Raw genomic sequence first — 27,466 nt, forward strand, 5'->3', positions numbered from 1 at the left:
TATCCTTTATGACATTCAGGTGCTAAGCAAAAGTTTTCTTCACAGATAGCGGGCAGACAACATTTTAATTCAGTCTTAATGAACAACAAATTCAGAATGAATTTTTATAACGATGTAATTATACAGTGACATGATTAAATTTACTAAGTTGGGGGAAATGATAATATAGGTTTAAAAAAAATAAACCAGAAAGTTATTCTTTAATGGTATAAGGCTGTACTGTTACCCTGTTAATGATTGTATAGGGGCACCTGGGTGGTTCAGTCAGTTAAGCGTCTGCCTTCGGCTCAAGACATGATCTTGGGATCCTGGGATCGAGCCCCCCCTGTCAGATTCCCTGCTCATCAAGTAGCCTGCTTTTCCCTCTCCCTTTGCCCCTCCCCCTGACTTGTGCATATGTGTTCTCTCTCTCTCTCTTGCTGACAAAGAAATTAAAAAATCTTTAAAAAAAACAAAACAAAACACAATAATATAAAAAAAAGGGAGGGGAGCCAAATCTACCTCTGAGATCACACACTTCTCTATGGTTTAAACCATATTATTTGTATCCAAAAGCACTCCTAAATAATAAACAGTGAGCAATTAATCCTGCCTTACTCCAGAGATACAGAATAAAGCTTTAAACATTGGTAATGAAAGGACCAAAAGTCCTAGTTAATTAAGTTGATGACTAGTAGTGTAGTATGGTTACTTACAGAAAAACCAAAATGAAGGGAGCTTGGTATAGGTAAGTGAGAAGAGTGAGAAGTGGTCTTTTGTTATATACATATACCTTTAAAGATTTTATTTATTTGTCAAGAGATAGAGAGAGCACACCCATAAGCAGGGGGAATGGCAGACAGAGGAAGAAGCAGGCTCCCTGGCGAGCAAGGAGTCGATGTGGGGCCCAAGCTGAGGGCCCTGGGATCATGACTCAAGCTGAAGGCAGATGCTTAACTGACTAAGCCCCGCCCAAGCATCCCTCTTTTGCTATATTTGAATAAAGGTCTAGTAATTTTCAAATGGAATACTCAACTTGAAGCCTGAAGACTACAGAGAAGACAACAAAAATATTTTAAAGATTTGGAAAAATAGGCGTGCCTGGGTGGCTCAGTGGGTTAAGCTTCTGCCTTCAGCTTGGGTCGTGATCTCAGGGTGCAGGGATCGAGTCCCGAGTCGGGCTCTCTGCTCAGCAGGGAGCCTGCTTCCCCTCACCCCTGCCTCCGCCTGCCTCTCTGCCTTCTTGTGATCTCTATCTGTTAAATAAATAAATAAAATCTTAGGGGGGAAAAAAAAGATTCGGAAAAATAAACAAACATGGGTAGGGTTGCTAGATTACTGCTAAGAAAATTTAAGAATGACTTGATAACTACTCTCGGTAGTAGACTGTTTAGCTTAACTAGTTAAGGCTCTAATTCTTAGTCTTTTCCATCCTGTTATACTAATTTCTCCTCACAATTAGCTCTATACCTATAAGCCAAAGGCTAAAACCAGTAGCTCATCACAACATGAAAAAAGTCTTGGGTGATCTGGGAACTCCTGGCTTTCGCCGTGCCACTCTCATACTTTCCTACTTACCTTCTATACCGCCGCTAGAGCCCCTCTCACAAACTGCACACGGCTCATATTCCGTCCCCAACTTCCATGCCTTGCCATCTGTCGCACTCCCCTCTTGGAATGATCAGTCTCCCTCACTTCTACCAGCTGAAATCCTCTCTGCCTCAAGGTCTAGCTTGAATCCCACTTCCTCCAGGAAGTCTGTCTGGTTTTCCCACCCAGAACACACTTTCCCTCCCTGTGTTCTCCTAGTACTTTTCTACTGATACTGCTATGTAGTCTTCCAATCCTGCTTTTTATTGTAATTATGCATATGACAAACTGTCTCCCCCAATAGATAGGCCCCTACGGGGTAGGGCCTCTGTACAGTTCTTCCTTGGGTCTAGCACAATGCTCACATTAAAAAGGCACTCGATAAATACATGTTGAGGTGAACCACTCTAAGGAAAATACTCAAAGAATCACTGAGAAGTTCTTTATATCCACAGACAACTATTAACAACAAATTGAATTTGAAAGTCTGTTAGACAGGTTTTAATTTAACTCTGAAATAGAGAAGGCTGTGGTATTTTCCCAGGATAACCTGGTTTTGAAAGTCTTAAGCCCCTTTTTCAGCTTTGAGATGTGTATTACTACAACCTCAAAATCCATTCCATAGGAATCAGTGACTGTACACAGAACAAAAGGACAAAGAACCTGGTAGCTTTGCAAAGTTGAGGTTCACAAAGGAGGAAGGACAGACAATCATAGTAAAGCTGCAGCATCTACTATCCTACCAACCATCTGTCCAAAATTAATCACAGAATACTCCTATACCAGTCGATGCGCCAAGTGGCAAGGCTAATGAGTGAATCAGGAAGGTGACACTATGTTGTTTACCTGTACAATATGACATATTCGTGCCCCTGTTTTCTGGAGAGTCTGTAAGCTGGTGTCACCCTAGTTATGGCAAGGAGGGACTTCAGCAGCAGCGACAGTCTGTTGTACACCGTGTAGGAAACTTTAATCTCTTTATCACACCTGAGGAGCACACAGACACAATCAGCATTCGCCTACTCAACTCACATAAAACCAAGAACAGAAATGTAACGGATATAGAGGTGTTATGTTCTGTCTAGTGACTGAGAATCGTCTGTTAGCATTATTCATGAATTCTGATAGAATATAACCTGCCTTGCAGTCCACATAACACCTTTCACAGAGTATGACAGTCAACATAGATGACTGCAAATTAAGTGTGGGAACTGCAGAAGATTAAATTTATCATGAAAACAGGTTCTGAACTAAACGTGTAATTAGAGGTTTTTGTCAGTTTATCAAGAGATTATTGAGGTAAGCAAAAGTTTTACTTTTCTGTGCTCTAGAACCAGGCAGTAGATAACAAAAGGCACCTAATGTTTTCTTCTAGCTTTGAAGCTATTATTTAAGAAACAAAGCTACACACTCAAAAACAGTAATTCAATACTGCAATTATATTAATGGAAGTGCAAATAATTTCAAGATAGTATCTTATGAGATTTCTACCTCTACATATCTAATGGGAAATCTAGAGAAAAGTCTGTTTGGTACTAAAATTTTAGACTATACCTGGCAATAGCTTTCTACTTAGGAAAGAAAAACAATACCCACAACCCAGACTTAATTATTAAGATTTTTCTTTTGATGTGTTGCTATTTCCTCCATTTGCCTATATACTGCTCATGAAAACTGAAGCTTCAGGCAGGAAGTAAGCTAATCTGCCTTGAAATAGGAACATGGAGAAGGAAAATAACATGCATTTCCAATTTATGACCAACACAGCATGTAAAAAGGAGTAGTGAAGGGGAATCATACTGGATGTCTGCCATACAGAAAACAGACAACACAGAGCAGTCATGTTACAAGAGCTCGCAAGGGATTTAATCAGAGAACTATCTGTACTCTGGGAAAACAACAAACCCTTTTCAGTCTTTTCTCTGCTCTTTTCCCTGTGGTGTCTAAGTTTCGGTGGACTGACCCTCCCGCTGAAGGTCAACTCTGTGCCTGGGCTGGAAGCCAAGCATGAAGCAAATTGTAGCAAAGACCTACTGGCTTTGTTAAGTGGGAAGAACACCCTCCATGACTGGTAACAAAAGCCCTGCTTTCCCTGTGTCATCTTTTATCCTCAGCTACCACAACCACAGACCCTAAGTCAGAGCACTTACTTTTCATTCATTTCAAGACACCAAATTTCTAGCTCCATGGAATCTCCCTGTAGATGGGACAATTGAAAAATACTTGTTTTAATTATTTCTTTTATTATAAAGCACTGTACAGTCACTATAAAAATACTGAAAAAAATAAAGGGGAAAAAATCAATTTATAAACTCACCAGCCACTTTAATAAATAACATGAGGGGTGCCTGGCTGGCTCGGTTAGAAGAGCAGGCAGCTCTTGATCTCGAGGTCATGCGTTAAGACCCATGTTGAGTCTAACAATACTTAAATAAATAAACCTAAACATTTTTTTAAATGTGAGATTATACTGTATGTTATTTTTATCACTTTCCCATTAATAAACACAACATGAAGTTTTCCTTAGTAAAATTCTACATCATTTTTAATGGTTGCATAGTATTCTACCCTATGACCATCATTTCATCCAATCAGTTCCCCAAATACATGGACATATAGGTCACTCCTAATTTTTCACTACCACAAACAAGATTCTGATAAATAGCCTTGAGATTAAAACTTTGTCATTGCCCTAAATAAACTTCTTAAGATAAATTTCCAGAATTAGCATTGTTAAACAGTACTCATGCTTCAAAGATTTTTGCTATGTATATCCAAATTACTCTTCAGAAAGGCCAACACTTCAGATGATGGAGAGAGCCTTTCCCTCCAATTCTATAGGAGATATTTTTAGGTGACACCCACTGCTAAGGAATACCTTAACAAGCTCCTCACTTAAAAATCTTTTTAGCTCTGCAATGTCTTTAGCCAAACTGTTCAGTCTTTCTCTGGTACTCTGAACAGACTTAGTCCAGTGGGTGGGAAAGAAAAACAGAAACCAAAGCCAGAATCCCTCAACCCTGTAACACTCCTGTGTGCCACTTAGTAAGAAGGACAGTCATACTTTTGAACACAAGTAACCTTATTACCAATCAACTGGAAGAGGGCTATTCTTTTAGATTTGGGAGTAACCCTGGGTTAGTTTGTGGAATACAGAACTTACTAGTTCTAGATAAAATTTAAGTATGTATCCTTAAGGTATCTTTTTCATCATACTGTCATTTTTAAATGATGTGATAAATTTTGGATTTCCCCTGCTCCCCAAAGTCAAGGGAGGATGAATAGTAGGAAGTATCCAAGACAAGCTGGTGCAGTTTGTCTAGGATAATCGGAATATTTTATACTCAGATTTCACCTGGGAAAGGAAAGAGTTCTTCTAGAGAGTCCTTTAGGACTCCCTGTGGATCACTAACAAAAATGATTCATAGTATAAACTGGTAATACAGTAAAGAAGAGTAGGAAGTTTTGTTTTTTGGGGGGCTAAGGTTTCCACAGAACAAGTATCGACATCATTCATTCAACAAACTTCATCAAGAGTGCCATCCAGGCACTGAGCTAGACCCAAGAGATGATTATTTATTTATATCCTGCCTCATTTCAAAAAGAATCTGAACAACTACAGAAATAAATAAGATGTGGTGTAACTGCTGACCTCAAGAATAGAAGTGTAAAGTATGAAAGGAACATGGAATGATCGCTACTGTAAGTTATGTTAGGCACTTTACGAATAAAGATTAAATGAGAAAATATAAAAACCCTATGAAGTGTCATGTTAGTTTGGTGGTGTTGGTGGGGGTAGGGTTAGGTAATTTGGCCAAAGTCACTCAGCTAGGATCTGAACTTGGGTCTGTGCAGCTCCAAACTCCAACTGCCTTTTATTATACCACCCCAGCTTCACAATCTTATAATGGAAATAAATCAATAAACACACAAGTAACAATATCTGCCTTGATCCTGATGTGAAATAAGTAAAAACACATCTATAAAAAATCACAGTACATCAACTGTATTTTAGAAACAATGTAAACAAAGCATATGGTAAGTCTAAGGAAAGTAGTTACCTCTCCCACTAGAAAGGGGGTTTCAAGAGCACATGAGTCTTGAAGGATTAAGTAGAAACATTTCATACATAGTTGACACATGAGGAGGACAAAAAGCCCATTTCAAGTGTTTGGGAGAATAAATACAAAAAGCATGACCTCCTCAGAGAATGCTAAATTCAGAGAGGGAGGAGGCAGGAATGAAGTTGAATTGGAACCGGAGTGTGAAGAGCTTTGAGTGCCAAATGAACACACCACCCTGGCCATAACCTTACCTCAGAAGTCTTGAGTGAGATCTCCACACACATTGATCTCCCAACAGCAGGCAACTGTCCTGCCAGCGCCTTTTTTGCTTCATGTGTAACCTCTGGGATGTCTTTGATTGCTAAATTGAACTAGAAAACAAAAGGGACTTTTGTTAAACACTCACAAGGCACATTATGGGAACATAAAGCAGTGAGATGGTTATGCTGGGTAATGCAGGCATAGCTTTGAGTGATGAAAGACATCCATTCATTTCTCCCTTGCCCAGAAAAGTCCTGCATCAAAGCCCCAAAACTCAGGTTGAAAGAGGTAATGACTTATTATAAAAATCAGTCAACAAGGTATTTTCCTAAAGACTAAATTTTTCCCCGACTGCAGAAGAAAGATGAAAATCATACAAACCTAGGGCTACCATCTGATGAAGAATGTACTTTCCAAGTGAATGAATCAAATGGAATTCGACATATTAATGTTATGATTTAGTAATACTATAAACTGTATTCTTTGCAACTGCACCATGTACAATTCCTGATGACAAACACGCCTTAAAAAAAAAAAAACAAAAAAAACAGAACAAAACAGGAACTTTACCCAATCTGAACCCGTTGGGGATGAAGATGAACGAGTGCAAATCTTCTCGCCGAGTCGAGCCTGGACAATCACTTGGACAGTCTAAAAAAAAAAAGCAAACAAACAAGAAAAAAAATCAATGATGAAGAGTCTTAAATTGATCTGACTCACAATCAGGGTTAACACCCCCTGAATGCAGGGTTATAAAGATGCCAATGATCGTAACATCACTTTAGGAAATGACAGGATTTTAAAATTCAAGAACATATTAAAAAAAAAACAACACAAAAATAATACTGTAAATATTCCTGAGGGCATAATGTCAACTGATTGGAGGAATTTTAGTTTAAGGCTTGGGATCTGTAATATTCTCACATGGCAGAAGGAAATTTGCACATGGTAGCTCTGACTTTCATAAAGAAACAAGTCCAACCGTAGGTTTAAATATTCACTGCCGTACACTTATGTAATCATAGTAGATTTAAACCAAGGATTCCACAATTATTCATATCATTTGGCCCATATGGCAAAAGTCTCCCAACTAATTTTACAACCAGAATCTACTGCATGGATTGTTTTTTACATGGCAATCATGAGAAGGAGTGATAGAGGTAGAAATGATTTTTAGATTTAAGAAAATATAACTTCTCAATAAAATATAACTTCTCAAGCATTCAAGATTCAGTTTTAATTCTTCATTTACCCAGAAGGGAACAATAAATGAAAGTCAGGCATTTCAGAGTTAGCTGATGCTTTGGGAAGGATGCCTGAAATGCTGTCCATTCCAGTCCACTGTCTTTGTTCCCACCCCAAGGGAACATACTGTGCCAATAACCTGGCATAATAGTTTGACATTTCTGCAAACAGCCTTGCAAAAAAAAATTTTTTTTGAACAAGTAGCTGTGGAAAATTGGAAACTACTTTTTAGTTACACCCCCAGTACCACCCCCAAACTTCACAGTTTGGTTTACAACAGACAGAAGTATCCCTTAAAATGGGCAAGCTGCAAGCTGTTATTCTATATTTCCAAAAAGGGAGAAGCACGGAAGTTATTTCTAACAGTTCTGAGCTCAAGAGAATAGATATATTACCTTGAGGGCAAAAAATTTAATAAACTTGTCCAGGTCCTTTCTGTCCTGGGAATTGAGATCAGTTTCCATTGCCTATAGGAATCTAAAACAGGAAAAAAAAAAGTGTTGAAAAATGTGACTAATATCTTTTAAATTCAAAGCATACAGAGATGGTATTGTCTAGCTGTGCAAACAGTCATGTGGGAGGGAAAAAAATTTCTCCCTAAGATACCAAAGTGAAAAAATATTAAGATAGTATCTTTTGAGGAAAATAAATTCCTCACAAAGAAAATCTAGGCTGTAAAATTTAATTCCCATTCCGGAATGGAAAAAAAGAATACTTCCTTAACACACACACACAAGAAAAGAACCAAAGTCTAGGGACCTGAACAATAGATGAGGACAAGCCATTTTACCTGCATCTGAAACTTTGAGCTTTACCTATAATTTATCTATTAAAAAAAGTTCTACTACCCACCATACTGAGGACTAAATTTCTAACAAGACAAAAATTGTTAAAACATAAAATGAGGGGTGCCTGGGTGGCTCAGTCGGTTAAGCGTCTGACTCTTGATTTTGGCTCAGGGCATGATCTCAGGGTGGTGAGATTAAGTGCAGTGTGGCTCCTTGGGAGCTGGAGTCTGCCTGGTGTTCTTTCTCCCTTTCCCCTCCCCCTGCTCACACATGCTCTTGCTCTCTCTCTTTCTCTCTCCAATAAATAAACAAAATCTTAAAAAAAACATAAAATAAGATCATCTGTATTCCTTCAGAAGGGCACTAGATCAGTTTAACTTTGGGGACCCCTTTTGAGAATCTGGTAACAAGACAAGGCCTTTCTCTAGAAAAATGCACACATATATAAATGTTTGGATATAACTTCAGGGGGTTCATGGATTTCATGGAGTACATCACAGCTCCTCAGGTTGAAATGGCTTCAGGTAGAGCTGGTATGAGGAAGCGAAAACATTTAGGGAGAGAACATGAACAAAGAGTATCAGCAACAGAGAGCAAAATGGATTTGGAACTATTAAGTATCCCAGTTTTTTAGAGGACTATGTATGGACAGGGAGATGGTATGGCTGGTTGGGGCCAGATCATGAGAATCTTGAATGCAATGCAAGCCTAATACAACAGAAACGGGAGCTCCTTCAAGATCTTTGAGGAAAGGAACTAACAGGATCAGAGTGCTAGCATCATCTGAATGGTGCTTTAGAAAGAGCTTTGCTAGCGTATTGTAGAACAGTTTTGAGTATGAAAAGCAGGGAGACCAGTTAAGTCCTTGGCAATAATGCAGGCTTGTGGTCAAGGCTAAAACTCTAGTACAGTTATGGTTTGGAGATAGTATGGGTGGGAGATATTTTAAAGGAAGAGTTGATGGGATTTAAGGACTGACTACAAAAAGTTTAACAAGGTTTCAGTTAACAATAAACAGGAAGCTAGTTTTAAGGAAATGTATAAATAGAAAAGAGCTGAAACTAAATTTTAAAAACTGAGATATAATACCATACACAAAAATAAATTCAAAATGGATGAAACATCTAAATGTGAAACAGGAAAACCATCAAAATCCTAGAGAACACAGGCAGCAACCTCTTTGGCATCAGCCATAGCAACTTCTTAACTACATTTGTCTCCCAAGCTGAGGAAAGGGAAACAAAAGTAAAAATGAACTACTGGGACTTCATCAAGATAAAAATCTGCACAACCAAAGAAAAAAATCAAAACTAAAAGGCAACCTACAGAACGGGAGAAGATATTTGCAAATGACATATATGAGAAAGGGTGAGTATCCAAAATATATAAAGAACTTACCAAATTCAACATCCAAAACACAAATAATCCAGTTAAGAAATGGGCAGAAGACATGAACAGACATTCTTCCAAAGAAGACATACAGTTGGCCAACAGACACATGGAGTATGCTCAATTTCACTCATCATCAGGGAAATACAAACCAAACCTACAATAAGATATCACCTCACACCTGTCAGAATGGCTAAAATCAACAATACAAAAAACATAACAGGTGTTGGTGAGAATGTGTAAAAGGGTGAACCCTCTTAAAATGTTGGCAGGAATGCAAACTGGTGAAACCACTCCTGAAAGCACTATGAAGGCTCCTCAAAAAGTTAAAAATAGAACTACCCCATGATCCAGCAATTTCACTACTAGGTGTTTACCCAAACAATACAAAAATACTGATTCGAAGGGATATATGCATTCCAATTTTTATATCAGCACTATCAACAATACCCAAATTATGGAAAGAGCCCAAATACCCATCAACAGATGGATAAAGAACTTGTGATATATATATATATATATATACATATACACATATATACATATATATGCACACATATACACACACACACAATTGAATACTGCTCAGCCATCAAAAAGAATGAAATCTTGCGGGACATTTGGGTGGTTCAGTTGGTTAAGTGTCTGCCTTTGGCTCAGGTCATGATCAAAGGGTCCTGGGATTGAATCCCACATCAGGCTCCTTGCTCAGGAGGGAGCCTGCTTCCGCTTCTCCCTCTCCCTCCCCCTGCCATGCTCTCTTTCACTCTGACCAAAAAAAAAAAAGGGGGGGGGTGCCTGGGTGGCTCAGTGGGTTAAAGCCTCTGCCTTCGGCTCAGGTCATGATCCCAGGATCTTGGGATAGAGCCCCACATGGGGCTCTCTGCTCAGCGGGGAGCCTGCTTCCTCCTCTCTCTCTGCCTGCCTCTCTGCCTACTTGTGATCCTCTCTGTGTCAAATAAATAAATAAAATCTTAAAAAAAAAAAAAAGGACGAAATCTTGCCATTTGCAATGATGTGGATGGAAATAGAGTGTATTATGCAAAGTGAAATAAGACAGTCAAAAAAGACAAATACCAAACAATTTCACTCATGTAGAATTTAAGAAATGGAACAAATGAACACGGGGAAAAAGACAAAGGCAAACCATGAAACAGAACTATAGAGAACAAACTGAGGGTTGCTGGAGGAGATGTGAACGGGGGATGGATTAAATGGATGATAAGAATTAAAGAGGGCACTTGTGATGAGCACTAGGACATAAAAGTGATGGAATCACTAAATTCTGCTCCTGAAGCTCATACTACACTATATGTTAACTAACTGGAATTTAAATAAAAACTTAAAAGTACATGGGGTGCCTGGGTGGCTCAGTGGGTTAAGCCGCTGCCTTTGGCTCAGGTCATGATCTCAGGGTCCTGGGATCGAGTCCCACATCGGGCTCTCTGCTCAGCAGGGGGCCTGCTTCCCTCTCTCTCTCTCTGCCTGCCTCTCAGTCTACTTGTGATTTCTCTCTGTCAAATAAATAAATAAAATCTTTTAAAAAAAAAACTTAAAAGTACAAAAAATAAAAATAAAAATAAATAAAAATGGGGTATAACTTACATGTAGTGAAATGTACAAATCTTGGGTGTACAGCTCAATAAATATCTTATTGTTTTTATTTCTATTTTGATAGATACTTTGTTTGTATATATCCATATAACTGCAATTCAGATCAAGTTACAGAACATTTCCAATAGTTCAGAGGGTTCCCTTGTGTCCCCTCAGGAAAAAGTAACCATTATTCTGACTTCTATCACCATAGATCAGTTTTATCTATTCTTACAAATCATTCCATTTAAATAAATGGAATCAAACAATATTAACTCTTTTGTGGGTAGCTTCCTTTATTCAAGTCATGCCTGTGAAAATCATAATGCTGCATGTGCAACTTTATTCTTTTTTTCATTGCTATGTAGCACTCCACTTTACAAATATATCACAAATTATAAATTCCAGCAGATAACCATTTGCGTTGCTTCCTGGTTTTGGCTATTGTATTTTTACACAAATCTTTTGGTGGATATAAACACTCCTTGCCATCAGCTGTAAGCCCAGCATTATTAATGCTGGGTCACAAAGTGTAAGTACCTAGTTTTACCAGACACAGACAGTTTTCCAGAATCTGTACCGATGTACACACCCATCAGCAGTATATGATGGTTCCGGATGCTCCACAGCTATACCACTACCTGGTACTACTGATTCTTAAATTTCAGCCATCCTGGTAGAGGTGCGGTAGTATCTCATTTAATCTGTATTAGATGATTAGTGATTAAATTAGTGATTAAATGAACACTGGATTCCCCCTATTAGCATCTTTTCATAAGCTTATTGGCTACTTGGAAATCATCTTTAATGAAGTTCTAGTTCAAGTATTTTGCCCAATTAAAAATTAGGTTATCTTTTTTTACTAAACTGTTGAAGTTTCTAAAATATATATATAGTGGATATAAGTACTTTGTTGGATATGCACTATAAATATCTTCTCCCAGTTTGTGTCTTGCCTTTCTTACAGCATCTGTTTCTTTTCATGAGAGTCTGAATATACTAATGGACAAAGGCCAGACTACTGTATCAAAATAGAGCTCTGACCCACAACCTGCAGGAACCAGCCCAGAAAGGAAGTGAAACTAACATTCCATTATCTAGCCCAAGAAGTCAACATACTATCTACAGTAATCAGTCAAGGAAGCCAAACTATCTCTACCAACTAACTAGTCCAGAAAGCCAACAGTAACCCTAAAAAACTGACCCCAAAGAGTCAAGACTTGAGTAATAACCCCCAATTACCTCCCCTAATTTTCCTCCCTGGTTCCAACTTAGGACCAACCACAGAAAGCCAAATATATAAACCTAAATAACCACATAGGATGCCCCCACTTGTAGTTAGGCTGCCTAGAGCTTTCCCATGCCAATAACCCCAAATCAGGACATATCTGAAGTTCTTCCTTTCCTCCACTATAAAGCTTCCCACTGGTCTACCTGCCTTTGAGTCTTTGCCAATGCGAGTGATGGCGGCTAACTCCCCTGCTATGACAAGCTCTGATTAAATAGGCTTCACCCATTCTCATTTTTGTGTTTATTTCCACATTAAAAACAGCCTTGCTGAGGTATAACTGACAATAAAAAATATACTGGAAATGCAATGCATAGTAAGTTTTTTTTTTTTTTAAAGATTTTATTTGAGAGCAAGTGAGCATAGGGGCAGGGGAGCAGAAAGAGAAGGACAAGCAAACTCCATGCTAACTGCAGAGCCTGATTCAGAGCTCAGTCCCACAACTCTGAGATCATGTCCTGAACAGAAATCAAGAGTCAGACGCTTAACTAAGGGACCCACCCAGATGCTCCAAGATGCTGTAAGTGGTGACATCTATTTGTAACTGTAAAACCATTACCACAAAGTATCCCCACTGTAATCTCTCCTTCCAGTACCTCCTCAATGCCTCATCCTTTGGCAACTACTGCCCTGCTTTCTATCACCATAGATACCTACCTGCATTGTCTAGAGTTTTATATAAATGAAATCAGAAAGTATGTACTCTTTGGCTTCTTTCACTTAGCATAATTATTTTGAGGTTCATCCATGTTGTGTTCTATGTTCATGTTCATTTTTTCTATTGCTGAGTAATAGCCTCTTATGGAGTCTTTTGATTAGCAGAGGTTCTTAATTGTAATAAGTCAAATTTCTCAACTTGTTTTTTAGCACTTCTTTGTGCTCTGCTGAAAAAAATTTTTGCTGATCTCAAAGTCATGAAAATCTTCTTTTCTTCTAAAAATGTTACTGTTTGCCTTTCATGTTTACATTCATGATCCATCATAAATTAATTTTTCCTGTGGCAGAAGTTTGGGGTTGAGGTTCATTATTTTTTTGATAATCAGTTCAGGTTACTTAATAGGTCAAATCAAAACACCAAATAACCAACTTGTAATTAATGGAAAGGGTAAGACTGAGGTTAAAGTTGGAGAGAAGGAGATAGTCTCCAAAAAGAAGGAATAGTTTAAAAACCATAGCAGTAGATGAAATCACCATGGAAGACAGAAGGGAAAAATAACAAAGGCCCCAGGAAAATACCATAAAGAGAAATGCCAGAACTTATCAAAGAAATATGAAAAATGATTTCTGAGCAGTCATCATAGAAACTGAGAGGAAGTAAGTTTCAAGATTGAAGGGATGGTCAAATAACATAAAAGTACTTGTGGAAGAGGCAAAACTTGACCTCTACCCCTCAGGTTTCCAGCTGGGCGTCTTTAACAAAAGGACAGATTAACAGGAGAAAAACATTTTTTTGTTTTTAAAGATTATTTATTTACTTATTTGACAGACAGAGATCACAAGTAGGCAGAGAGGTGGGCAGAGAGAGAGAGGAGGAAGCAGGCTCCTGGCCGAGCAGAGAGCCTGATGCGAGGCTCGATTCCAGGACCCTGGGATCATGACCTGAGCCAAAGCCAGAGGCCTTAACCCACTGAGCCTCCCAGGTGCCCCAAAAAACGGTTTATTAACACCTGCAGTGCACATCTCACAAAAGAGACCTCAGCAGAGGGGCACCTACGTGGCTCAGTCTGGTTAAGCGGCTGTTTTTGGCTAGGGTCATGATCCCAGGATCCTTGACCAAGTCCTGCATCAGGTTCCCTGTTCAGCAGAGAGCCAGACCTCAACAGAAAAGTAATCGAAGAGTGTGGCTTAGAACTGTGGCTTATATGGGATCTTCAACAAAGAATGATAAAGTTGTAGAGAAATGACAAGACAAAGGAAAGCAGTTCTAGGCTTCCAAGGGTGGCAAACTGTGGGAAGGTAAATATATGGGAGGAAACTAATGGGGTAAGCTTTGTTTGCAGATTCCACCAGTGCCTTCTCTAAGCCGTAAGAGTCTGTCTCTAAGAAAAGGAGAATTTGGGGCACCTGGGTGGCTCAGTGGGTTAAGCCACTTCCTTCGGCTCAGGTCATGATCTCAGGGTCCTGGGATCGAGCACCGCATCGGGCTCTCTGCTCAGCGGGCAGTCTGCTTCCCTCTCTCTCTCTCTCTCTCTGCCTGCCTCTCTGCCTACTTGTGATCTCTCTCTCTGTCAAACAAATAAATAAAATCTTAAAAAAAAAAAAAAGAAAAGGAGAATTTATCTCACCTTCGGGCAGAAAAGTGGAAGGTAAAGACAGGTTCTTCAACATTTACTGCTTAATGGCCTTCAAATCAAAATAATTTTTATTTCAAAGAGGCATATTCACATTCTGATTTCCTTCACTTTCAAGGTGATGAGAAAAATGCCACTGGACTTAACATCATGTTGCTAATGATCTTTGAGTGAATCACCTTTTTTTTTTTTTTTTTTAAGATTTTATTTATTTGAGAAAGAATGAGAGAGAGAGAGAAAGCATTGAGAGTGAGGAGGGTCAGAGGGAGAAGCAGACCTCCCAATGAGCAGGGAGCCCGATGTGGGATGATCCGGGGAGTCTAGGATCAGGATCTGAGCCAAAGGCAGTTGCTTAACCAACTGAGCCACCCAGGTTCCCGAGAGGATCGCCTCTTAAGAGCAGGGGTGCTTCAGCTCGATTCTGAGAAGTTAAGAAGGAAGAGACCTCAAGCTGCTGTGAAAAGGATTTTCTCTACAGCACAACACTATTTGAGCAAATGGGGGGGGGGGGTGGAGAAACCAATGAAGGAGAAACAAAGCACCTGAGAAGAAAGGACTGAGGGACTCAGATGCCACAGTAGAGTCTACTGTGATCAATGATAGGTTAAGGCCCGAAGTGATCCAAATTAGAAAGGACTTATCTTTTAGAGCCTACCACTTGTCTGTCTGACCGCATTTTGAAGCATACACCCACCTTCAGACCTTCCTGAATATTGGTTGAAAAGAACACCAACAAATGTTATGGTAAATATAAAGCCTTTTAAAGGGTTAAACTGTTCAAGGCCCTGAAGCAACCACAGCAACAGATCTGAGATAAGAATAATGCTGGAGGGTTGTACTGCCCTTATTTAATACTGAATTTGAAGTGGGGAACTGTGTTCCCACCACCAGAACACCTACCAATGCAAACATAATAGCACACTGACTCTTGTGACTTTTTGTTCGGAGGTAGGAACTAAAGGATTATGTAACTAGAGTTAGTTAGAGAGCCAAAAGGGGCAAGATCTCCACTGGGGAAAAAGTTATCTACAGACATCAGAGCTTGTTGTTCCCTCAGGCCTCGCCTATCTAGCAGTTAATTCATCCTTTAGAATATAAAGTTTACCCTATGCCTTGCTTGTTTTAACAGTCCTTCCTCGAATGTTCCAAGGACTTGAAAGGGAAATTAAAAAGGGACCTACAATTCATCCCTTTTTTCTGCCCTTTACTAATACTAGCCAGTTACTAAATCCTTCAAGTTCTTGCTTATACAAAATCCTTTTATATATGTGCTACATTTTCATTTCTAAAGAACCACCTTAATCCAGGTCTCATTTCTTAGCTGGAAGAGACTCACTTGGTTACTCTACATTTGAACGAGATCAGGATATGCCATCCCAAAATAAGCCACTTTGGCATAAAGATTATTTTAAGCTGAAGACATTTGAGATTCAACAGATGTAGAAAGAAACCTTCTTGGGCTTCCCTTATCTGACTAAAAGCAGAAACTTCTGAAAAATGAGGACAGCCATAAATTCCCATTTCAGGTTGGCATCTACTTCTGAGAGAGAGATCACAAGTCCCCACTCCGTGGGAGTTTCAAGGTCAGGAAGAAGATAGACCATTTGCACTTACCTAAACAAATATTATCATAAAGTTTTTTATCTCCCATTTGTTCTCCTAAAGACTCATTTGTCTTTTCTAAAGAAACTGATTTGTGGGGCGTCTGGGTGGCTCAGTGAGTTAAAGCCTCTGCCTTCGGCTCAGGTCATGATCCCAGGGTCCTGGGATCGAGCCCTGCATCAGGCTCTCTGCTCAGTGGGGAGCCTGCTTCCTCCTCTCTCTCTCTGCCTACTTGTGATCTCTGTCTGTCAAATAAATAAATAGATAAATAAATAAATAAAATCTTAAAAAAAAAAAAAGAAACTGATTTGTTCTTCCCATAAAAGTCTCCCCCTGCCCCCAACCCGCCCCCCTACCCCCCGGGTACCTGGCTGGCTTAGTGGGATCAGCCTTCAGCTCTTGATCTCTGGGTCGTGAGTTCAAGCCCAATGTTGGGGAGAGATATGAATGAATGAATGACTAAATAAAAATACATATTTTTTAAAGAAGCCTTTTCTCGGGACGACTGGGTGGCTCCGTGGGTTATAAAGCCTCTGCCTTCGGCTCAGTTCATGATCCCGGGGTCCTGGGATCGAGCCCCACTTCGGGTTCTCTGCTTCGCGGGGAGCCTGCTTCCCCCTCTCTCTCTGCCTGCCTCTCTGCCTACTTGTGATCTCTGTCTGTCAAATAAATAAATAAATAAATCTTTTAAAAAATAAAATAAAATAAGCCTTTTCTCCTAGGCCTCTTTCTCTTACTAAATTAGACCTATAAGTCCCAAATGCTAACCACCAGGGTTATTCATCACTGAGTACTGCTATAGTTGATAGTCTCATGTCAGTTTAAATTGCAGGCTCTTAGGTACTAAACATAAGAACGTAGGAAAAGTTTTCCTCAACACCTTCTACTAGGTTACCTTGTAAACCTCAGGCACAATGCTAAAAGAGTAAGTAAAGCATTATCTCATATTGCTCTTATGTTCCAGAAATTTTGACAAACTCCTAAGTTTCAACTTCATGATTGCCCATGCAAAGTCAGCAGGGAAAACAGGTGAGATGATTTTGAAAAGGTAATCAGAGGTCTGCTAGCACTTTTTTTTTTTTTTAGAATTTTTTTTTCAAGATTTTATTTATTTATTTGACTTGTCTCACAAGTAGGCAGAGAGGCAGGCAGAGAGAGAGAGAGAGGAGGAAGCAGACTCCCTGCTGAGCAGAGAGCCCAATGCGGGACTCTATCCCAGGACCCTGAGATCATGACCTGAGCTGAAGGAAGTGGCTTAACCCACTGAGCCACCCAGGCGCCCCTGCTAGCACTTTCTTATGAAAGATCTTGGTCACTGAAATTACCAAACAAATGGTGATCCAGAACCAGTGTCTAATCCTTGGACATACATGCTCAAAAAAACAATTTTATTAGTTCAATCAGGGTTTTGAGGACAACTTCAGTTATAAGAGAGTGTATATACCATAAATCCAGTTTATTATTTGAAAAATAAAATGTCTAAGTAGATGGAAATAGAAGCATTAAGTGATCAACATAATGCCTTTCCTAAAAGCGGCCATTTTGTGAAACCAAAATTATTTCCAAAGGTTAACTAGGTATCATCCTACTATGAGATTCATGTATCTTTCTCCACCTCAGGGGCAAGCAGACTGGAATTCCACCAAGAGTCTAGAGAAGGGTAACTGGGTGGCTCAGATGGTTAAGCGTTTGACTCTGTATCTCAGGAGCCTGGAATCAAGCCCTGCACCAGGCTCCACACTCCTCCTGTGGACCCTGCCTGGGATTCTCCCTCACTCTGCCCCTCCCCCCAACCCATCTGCGGGGCATTCTCTCCCCACCAACCCAGAAAGCCTAGAGAGGCTTCTTAACTGACAATGTATGTATTCACTTGGCTTTACGATTCTTTAGGCATTGCAGACCATGGCCCACATTCGTTGTCATCACCAACACATTGTAATTGACTAAAAGGCTGTTTACATTAAGGTTGCAGATGCCCTAATATGGTGGGTTTTAAAGCAGTTCATCAGCTGCTAGAGGACTGAGCCAAAGTATGGCTTTAGGTTATCACTTAGTTCAAATCAAGGCCATTTCACCTCTTAGCATTATGGGGTTTCAATTATGTTGCAAACTCAGTGTTTCAATTATGTTGCAAACTCTTCTGCACACTTATCCCTTCACTGATAATATGCTAAATATATAAGGTTTTTTTTTTTAAGAATTTATTTATTTGAGAGAAGATCACAAGTAGGCAGAGAGGCAGGCAGAGGGGGGGGTAGTGGGAAGCAGGCTCCCCGCTGAGCAGAGAGACCAACGCAAGGCTCAATCCCAGGACCCTGGAATCATGAGCTGAGCCAAAGGCAGAGGCTTTAACCCACTGAGCCACCCAGGCGCCCCTAAGTTTTTGTTTGTTTGTTTGTTTTTAAGATTTTATTTATTTATTTGACAGAGAGAGACACAGCAAGAGAGGGATCACAAGCAGAGGGAGTGGGAGACGGAGAAGCAGGCTTCCCACCAAGCAGGGAGCCCGATGCCGGGCTTGATCCCAGGACCCAGGGATCATGACCTGAACCGAAGGCAGTTGCTTAACCGACTGAGCCACACAGGCACCCCCTGAATATGTAAGTTAATCACAGCTACCTACCACCTTCTTTATTAAATGTTTTGCCCTAGGGACATAACCTAATTACTATGTGTAATTTCAGATATTTACAAAAAAATTCTATGTGGTTCCCACCAACATATATTTGATTAAATTTATCAAGTGTTACCTTTAATAAAATGGCTTAATTAGGTCAGAAATATATTTACACATTGTAATCCTCCCACAAATACTGCTATCCACTCATCAACACCTCTTTTCCCCCAGACTCACCATTCACAGCTTTTCCTGCCTGAGAAATAACCTCAATTAAGGCCTTTCTTTAAGACGTATACATTTAACAACAAAAAATTTTTAGTGGGCTTTGAGTTGCAATTTCAGTTCAACAACATTCTCTGCACATCATTTCGTTTTTTCCCCCCATTTTTTTAGAGAGTGAGAGAACACACTTGAGAGTGGAGGGAAGAGAGTGGGAGAATCTTAAGCAGGCTCCAAGCCTACGGGGGAGCCAGCCATGGGGCTGCATCTCACACTCCTGAGATCATGACCTGAGCCAAAAGCAAGAGTCGGATGCTTAACTGATTGAGCCACCCAGTTACTTCCATCATTTTCATTAACAGAAATTCCTAACAAGTAATTCTTTAAGGTTCCCAAAGTATTTAGAACACGTAGAGATTTATACTATACTAAACTATTTTTAAACAAGTACTGAAAATATAATAGCAAAATGTGGTATGTCTATACACAATATATACATATACAATGGAATATTATCCAGCCTTAAAAAGGAAATTCTGATTCATGCTACAACATGGACGAACCCTGAGGACATTAGCTAAATGAAATAAGCCAGTCACAAAAGGACAAATGCTGTATGATACCACTGTTATGAAGTACTCAAGAGGTCAGATCATGGCCATAAAGCATGCGTGCTTGTCAGGAGCTGGGGAAGGAGAGAATGGGGAGTTCGTGTTTAACTCCTCATTGTTATATAAGATGTAGATAATCTTACATTGTTATGTAAGCTGTAGATAATCATCGACATCCAAATACTAGACAGAAGATTCTACACCACTGCTCCAGTGCAAAATACATAATCAACAAGGGAAAAGCAGACTTAACCAGATAGGCAGGTTCTCTACTTCTTTTGACTTTCATACCGAAATGGTAATTTTAACTTTAGAAAATGAGTTCTACTTAAGTACGTAAACATTTATCTCAACTATCTTCCCAATCCCCAGTTAAGAGCACAGAAATATAAAGGTTGTAAATAAAGGCAGAAAAGGGGGCGCCTTTGTGGCTCAGTTAGATAAGCATCTGCCTTCAGCTCAGGCCACGATCTCCAGGTCCCGGGACTGAGCCCTGAGTTGGGCTCCCTGCTCAGCAGGGAGTCTGCCTCTCTCTCTCCATCTGCCAATGCCCCTGTTTCTGCTCTCGCTCTCTCTCAAATACATAAAATATTAAAAAAAATAATAATAATGGCAGAAAAGGAAATAACAAATGAAAGATATCAACAAAATATTGGAAGGCAAAAAGTGAAAAGACTGGTTAAGTATAAAGGTTTCCATGCTTGTTTATTTCTACTCAATCCTAAAACACCATTAAAACAAAAAATGGCAGGGGTGGGGGTGGGAGGGCTTAAAAAGCATACACACAGGGACCAGAAGAATACGCATGGAGATAATAGCATCACAGTTTTGGAAGACAGAAAACAGAAGGAATAGATAACTGACTGAGCAGAGCTGACAAAGCAAACTCATCAGAACCAAACCCCAAAGAGGCTAAGGAATGAGAATTACCAGATCTCTCCTAAAAAAGTAGAATGGCCGATGAAGCTGAAACAGGAAGATTATTTTATAAAAGTCCATAAAAGAAGCAGTTAGACCCCACTCTAGGCCCCACACTCCTTTCATAACCCCACGCAGGGCAAAACAGACCTTCCTCCTTCATGTCAGAAGACTGGACATTGACCTTTTGGAAATAATGAATCAAAGAACATGCTGGATTTCCATCAGGTCTGTATTAGGCACTCTGTTCTGAAGAAAAGATTCATGGGGGGAGCAGTACTCTCAGTTTCCAAGGGGGAAAAAACCACTTTATTGGTATTATAAAAATCTAAGAGAGTGGCACCTGGGTGGCTCAGTCAGTTAAGCATCTGCCTTCGGCTTAGGTCATGATTTCAGGGCCCTGGGACTGAGCCCCACATGGGCCTCTCTGCTCAGAAGGGAGTCAGCTTTTCCTCTCCCACTGCCAACCACTCGTGCTTTCTCTCTCAAATAAATATTTATTTGCCAGAAAGAGAGATCATAAATAGGCAGAGCAGCAGGCGGAGAGGGGGAAGCAGGCTCCCTGCTGAGCAGAGAGCCCGATGCGGGGCTCGATTCCAGGACCCTGAGATCATGATCTGAGTCAAAGGCAGAAGTTTAACCCATTGAGCCACCCAGGTGCCCTCAAATAAATAAAATCTTTAAAAAAAACAAAAACAAAAACCACGAATAGAAACAGAAAGAAAAGGGAAATTTGCATAGGTGAGGGCAACAGTAAGCAGTAAAGGAGAATAAGAGTTATATCAAATCAGGTACTTAAAACATCCAACCTCATTAGCTGAAGCCCCATGAAGACAGCCACGCTGGAGTCTCCACTGAGAAGCATGGACGAGTGTCCACCCCTCAGGTGAGACCTCCAACTGAAAATCCCCGTAAGGGCCATATTTGGAGGGCAAACAACAGGATCTGAAGTTAAACAAGTGTTCGCCTGTTGGAGGCTACGGCATGGTTGGAGTCGTGGATCAAACCAAGCCCTAACTTGTGTCTCCTTTAAAGTCCGGACGCCTTGATAAGGGGTTAAGGACAGGAAAGTTGAGTAACAGTGAGAAAGGGTTTGTGCTGTGTGTCGTGCGCTCGCCTACGTGACTTTCCACGCGCTCTCCCTACAGAAGGGAACAATGTGGTCAGGGTCATGAATTCTTACTTGGTCCTTGTTGTTCCTGTACTGCCCATAACCCACTCCCTGGTAGACTTGTCTTGCTAATGGCTTTAGCCAAAACTACCTGGCATCACGAGGTTTACTTGTAGTTAATGTAAACTTGTTATAGGAACTTGGGGTCATCTGACTAGGTACTGATGTATTACTCCTTCTATTGTGATCTGCCTTATAAATGCTTGTAAGATATGGAATAAAATTGGCACTGTTGGACATCCTCCTCAGTGTCCCTCCTACCCCCATATCTTTGTCTCTGAATTCTTTTCACCATCCTCATACCCTCACGTTTCCTGGTCGATTTGTCGCGCTGGCCGCGACATTCGCCTATGTGCAGTTTGGAGTGAGCTGAATTCCTGTTATCATGTCTAACATCTTCAAGGAGCCTGGGCCACATGTGCTTGCCACCCCCTTCTCAATTCCATTCTGAGGGGCCAGCCCAACCTGGAGCAGGAGGGGATGTAAGGCAAAATTTATAGCTCTTAGCGTCCAGACCAGAAGGTCCAATTCTGACCTGGAGACCAGCTAATGTCAACTAATCAGGCTCCCAAGATCACTTATCCAGCACAAGTCTCATAAACAATATTCTTTAGCCTGTCTGTGTATGTGCAGGTCGGGGTGGTCAGTTATGCAGGACAAATCATAGAAATCTCCATCCATACAATACACACTCCCACTCCCATCTCTGGAGCCCCCTTCTCCACTTGGCTTGAAAAACACAGGCAGCCATGATGGAGGCTTTCATCAAATGACTGGTGATCCCTTTGCTGTCCCATTCAATTTGAGTGTGATGCACCAAAAAGACAGCAGAAACTCAGGGTATATGAGTGAGTCTGGTAATTTGATGGGGCTCAGAGGATCACTGGAAACAAGTTGCACGCGCCACCCCCCCCCCTTTTCAATTAGAAAAAACCCTCAAATGTCAGTATATAGAGGTTTTGGCCTGTGAGGACACTGAATTTCCCCTAAGGAAGGCTCTAAGAACCCTTGTGGTGCTGGGGACAAGTTTTCAATTTCTTTCTTTAGTAAATACCAAGGAGTGTGATTGGTGGATCATATGGTTAAGAGTATGTTTAGTTTTGGGTAGGGGGATGGGGAGATAGGTGAAGGGGATTAAGAAGTACAGACTTCCAGCTATAAAATAAGTCAGTCACAGGATGAAAAGTACAGTGTAGGAAACACTGTCAGTAATACCATAATAATCTTGTATGTGTATCTCATTTCACTGACGCTAAGTATCTTTTCATATGACTCTTTCTCATCTGTATATCTTTGGTGAGGTGTCTGTTAAGGTCTTTGGTCCATTTTTTAATGGGGTTGTATATTTTATTATTGAGTTTTAAGAGTTCTTTGTATATTTTGGATAAGTCTTTCATCAGATGTGTGTCTTTTGCAAATTATTTGTTTCCAGTCTGTGGCTTGTTTTCTAACTCTCTTGACAACTTTAGGCTTTTTGAAAAGCAATCTATATATGGAACTAATCTAATACTGAAAAGCTAACAGTTCCATGATTTAAGTATTAACCAAATTCAGTTGCTTTGAGTAACAACTCCCGGCATGTTAATGATATTGCTTTCATATTTATATATGCTTATTTCTATTCATCATGCAAACTACAAAATAGTAACTTCAACAACTATTAAAGAGATCATAGGGTTATTTTGCCTACAATTTAAAAAATTACTGACAGATGCTTAGCACAAATATTATTTTCAAGATTGATAAGAATTTAACACTGTACCCATAAACCACTTTTAGATTTTTTAAAAAGAGAGAGTGCACATGCGTCTGAGAGAGGGGAATGGGGTAGGGATAGGAGGAGAGGAAGAGAGAATCTTAAGCAGGCTCCATGCCCAGCGCAGAGCCAAGGCGGGGCTCAATCTCATGACCCTGAGATCACCACTTGAGTTGAAATCAAGAGGCAGGTGCTAAACCAACTGAGTCACCCAAGTGCCCTTCCATAAAGCACTTATTTATTTGTTTGTTTATTGTTTTTTTTAAAGATTTCATCCACTTTTTTTGACAGAGAGAGAGAGACAGCGAGAAAGGGAATACAAGAAGGTGGAGTGGGAGAGGGAGAAGCAGACTTCCCGCCGAGCATGGAGCCCAATTCAGGGCTTGATCCCAGAACCCTGGGACCATGACCCGAGCCAAAGGCAGATGCTTAACAACTGAGCCACCCAGGTGCTCCCCATAAAGCACTTTTTTTTTTTTTTAAGATTTTATTTATTTGACAGAGATCACAAGTAGGCAGAGAGGCAGGCAGAGAGAGAGGAGGAAGCAGGCTCCCTGCTGAGCAGAGAGCCGGATGTGGGGCTTGATCCCAGCACCCTGGGATCATGACCTGAGCCGAAGGCAGAGGCTTTAACCCACTGAGCCACTCAGGTGCCCCCATAAAGCACTTTTAAGCACATGTTTATAATGTAAGTATATGAAGTCTGGGGAGCACTGAAATTTAAACTCACAATTTTATATTTACTTTCCTAGCTAACAATGGAAGAGCAGAGACGATCTTTTCTTGCCATTTTGTTTACCGTCTACAGCAAGGATCTTCACATTTTCCTTAACACTGGTTTCAGAGGCAGATGTATAATAAATGGGGGAAGATTAATACTTCATCACAGTAGATTGTCAAGTAGTAAATGTACAAAGAATGACAAAATTATAAAAATCACCATTCTGCAACTATTATGAATAACTGACTCAAGAAAATCACCAGGGCACGGGGGGAGGGGGAATCACCAATAGATAACCACTAGGTGACCATTTGTTGGCAAATGCAGTATTTACACAATCTTCCCACAGATTACTTATTACAGAGAAGTCTGGTAGATACAGTCTTTTTTTTTTTTTTTTAAGATTTTATTAATCTATTTGACAGATCACAAGTAGGAAGAAAGGCAGGCAGAGAGAGAGGGGGAAGCAGGCTCCCCGTTGAGCAGAGAGCCCAATGTGGGGCTCGATCCCAGGACCTTCGGATCATGACCTGAGCCTAAGGCAGAGGCTTTAACCCACTAAGCCACCCAGGCCCCCCCCCCTTTTTAAAAGATTTTATTTATTTATTTCACAGAGAGAGATCACAAGTAGGCAGAGGCAGGCCAGCGCGGGGGTGGTGGCAGGGGAAGCAGGCTCCCTGCTGAGCAGAGAGTGCGATGCGGGGCATGATCCCAGGATCCTGAGACCATGACCCGAGCCAAAGGCAGAGGTTTAACCCACTGAGCCACCCAGGTGCCCCTGCTAGATACAGTTTTAACAAAGTAATGAAAGAAACATACCAACAATTGGAAAATTGATACTACATTCCTCTTGATGTCATATAGTAAGAAGACATGTTACTTATTGTAGCTTTCCTACTTATTGTAGCTATCAGACTCTAACCATGAGAAGCAATTAGATGAGCTTAAATTAAAAGACGGGGCATTTTTACAAATAATTGGCTTGTAGTCTTAAAAAGTGTCAATCTTATGAAAGACACCCCCCCCAAAAAAAAGGCTGAAAAAATGTTTTAGAATAAAGGCAATTAAAGAGGTATGACGACTAAATGCAATGCTTGATCATGGATTTTTATAAGATTTACCTGAGAGAAAGAGAGCAAGTGAGAACAAGTCTATACCGGTGGGGAGAGGGACAGAGAGAGAGAGAATCTCAAGCAGACTCCACACTGATAGTGAAGCCTGATGCAGGGCTTGATCTTAACACCTGAAGATCATGACCTGAGCCAGAGTCAAGAGTGGGTAGCTTAATTGACTGAGCCACCCAAGCACCCCAATCAAGTACTTCCAGAAGAGTTTCTATAGGGGAGCCAGGGTGAGTTAGTCAGTAGAGCCTGCAACTCTTGATCTCAGGGTTTTTAGTTCAAGCCCCACACCAGGTGTACAGATTACTTAAAAATGCAATAAATAAATAGATAAATAAAATCTTAAAAATAGAAGCTGCTATAAAGAAGAGTACTAAAATAACTGGTAACATTTGGTACTGATTGTATACTAGGTATACCAATAACTGTATACTGATGTTAAATTTCCTAAATTTGATACAATTACACTTTGGTCAATGCTCTTGTTCTTAAGAAATACAAGTAACTGGGGCCCCTGGGTGGCTCAGTGGGTTAAGCCTCTGCCTTTGGCCCAGGTCATGATCTCCAGGTCCTGGGATTGAGCCCTGCATTGGGCTCTCTGCTCAGCAGGGAGCCTGCTTCCCTTCTCTCTCTGCCTGCCCGACTACTTGTGATCTCTCTCTGTCAAATAAATAAGAAAAATCTTAAAAAAAAAAAAAAAAAAAGAAATACAAGTAACTTTTCTCAAGGACCCAGCAAAAAAATAAAAAGGGAAAAAAGAAATCATATATTATTATATTATATAGCATATGACACAGAGAGATAAATACTGTATGACAGGTAAAGCAATGTGGCAAAGCATGAATGTGTAAGTCTAGGTGAAGAGTATATAAGAGAGAGTCCATTGTAAAATTCTTACAATTTTTCTATAGATCTGATGGTTTTCAAAAAAAAAATTTTTTTTTTAAGATTTTATTTATTTATTTGATAGATAGAGATTACAAGTAGTCAGAGAAGCAGGCAAAGAGAGAGGAGGAAACAGGCTTCCCCCTGAGCGGAGAGCCAGATGTGAGGCTCAATCCCAGGACCCTGAGACCATGACCTGAGCTGAAGGCAGAGGCCTTAACCCACTGAACCACCTGGGGCCCCATCAAAAAAAGAATTTTTTAAATTAACAAACAAAATCAATTCTTATCAAGTGGTCTATAACAAGGTAGAAAACTAATTTCACCCAGGGTAAAATTTTCTAAAATTAGGTCTATCTCCCTTGTAGATCTATTTCAAATACAGTTTTTCAAACATCTGAATGACTGCTCTGGCTGTACTTTCAAATTCCATCATAGAAAATCCTCACCTTAAAGTAGTCAAAGACTTCAATGTACTGCATCATCATAAACAGGAGTCTAAAATCTCTGAGGGGTACATCCAACAAGGTGGACTGAACTGATGTTGTTAGTCTTCCCCCCTGCTACATAAAAACTGCACATAAAAATGCAGATAAATTATGACAGCAAAAGGGTTTGATGTAAAAATGCAGATAAATTGGGGCACCTGGGTGGCTCAGTGTGTTAAAGCCTCTGCCTTTGGCTCAGGTCATGATGCCAGGGTCCTGGGATCGAGCCCCGCATGGGGCTCTCTGCTCTGCGGGGAGCCTGCTAACTCCCCTCTCTCTCTCTCTCTGCCTGCCTCTCTGCCTACTTGTGATCTCTGTCTGTCAAATAAATAAATAAAATCTTTAAAAAAAATGCAGATAAATTAAGACAATGAGAGGCTTTAACATGCAACTAAAAAATAAATATTGAGGGCCACCTGGGAGGCTCAGTCAGTTAAGCCTCTGTCCTGGGATGGAGGCCCATGTTGGCTCCCTGCTCAGCAGGGAGTCTGCTTCTCCCTCTCTGTCTGATCCTCCTCCCACTCATGCTCTTCTGCTCTCTCTGTGTCTCTCTCTCAAATAAATAAATAATATCTTTTTTTTTTAAGTTGGTTTTTTTTTTTTCAGACAAGAAATATTGGGGCAACTGGGTGGCTCAGTGGGTTAAAGCCTCTGCCTTTGGCTCACGTCATGATCCTGGGGTCCTGGGATCAAGCCCCAGGCTCTCTGCTCAGTGGGGAGCCTGCTTCCCCCTTTCTCTCTGCCTGCCTCTCTGCCTGCTTATGATCTCTATCTGTCAAGTAAATAAATAAAATCTTTTAAAAAAAAGAAAAGAAAAGAAAAGAAATATTGAGAAATCCCAGGCTCCAGAAAAGCTAAGTCAATGCC

At 40.4% G+C, this 27,466-nt stretch overlaps 1 protein-coding gene across 7 annotated transcripts in view; it reads right to left on the reverse strand.

Moving 5' to 3' along the window:
* ATG13 (autophagy related 13) overlaps nt 1-27,466 on the reverse strand; it is a 55,964-nt gene that overhangs the window by 18,692 nt on the left and 9,806 nt on the right. For all 7 annotated transcript variants that reach the window (XM_004763126.3, XM_013061743.2, XM_004763125.3 and 4 more), the window contains 5 exons: nt 7,535-7,616; nt 6,465-6,545; nt 5,885-6,004; nt 3,720-3,766; nt 2,416-2,556 (listed from right to left, as the gene is read on the reverse strand). In XM_004763126.3, coding sequence (XP_004763183.1) covers nt 2,416-2,556; nt 3,720-3,766; nt 5,885-6,004; nt 6,465-6,545; nt 7,535-7,603 — 458 coding nt within the window. In that variant the 5' untranslated portion in view covers nt 7,604-7,616. The remainder of the gene's footprint in view (nt 1-2,415; nt 2,557-3,719; nt 3,767-5,884; nt 6,005-6,464; nt 6,546-7,534; nt 7,617-27,466) is intronic.

This window comes from Mustela putorius, unplaced genomic scaffold, assembly GCF_011764305.1.
Source record: "Mustela putorius furo isolate JIRA1106 unplaced genomic scaffold, ASM1176430v1.1 tig00003859_pilon_pilon_pilon, whole genome shotgun sequence".
In the NCBI taxonomy this organism is placed as follows: Eukaryota; Metazoa; Chordata; class Mammalia; order Carnivora; family Mustelidae; genus Mustela; species Mustela putorius.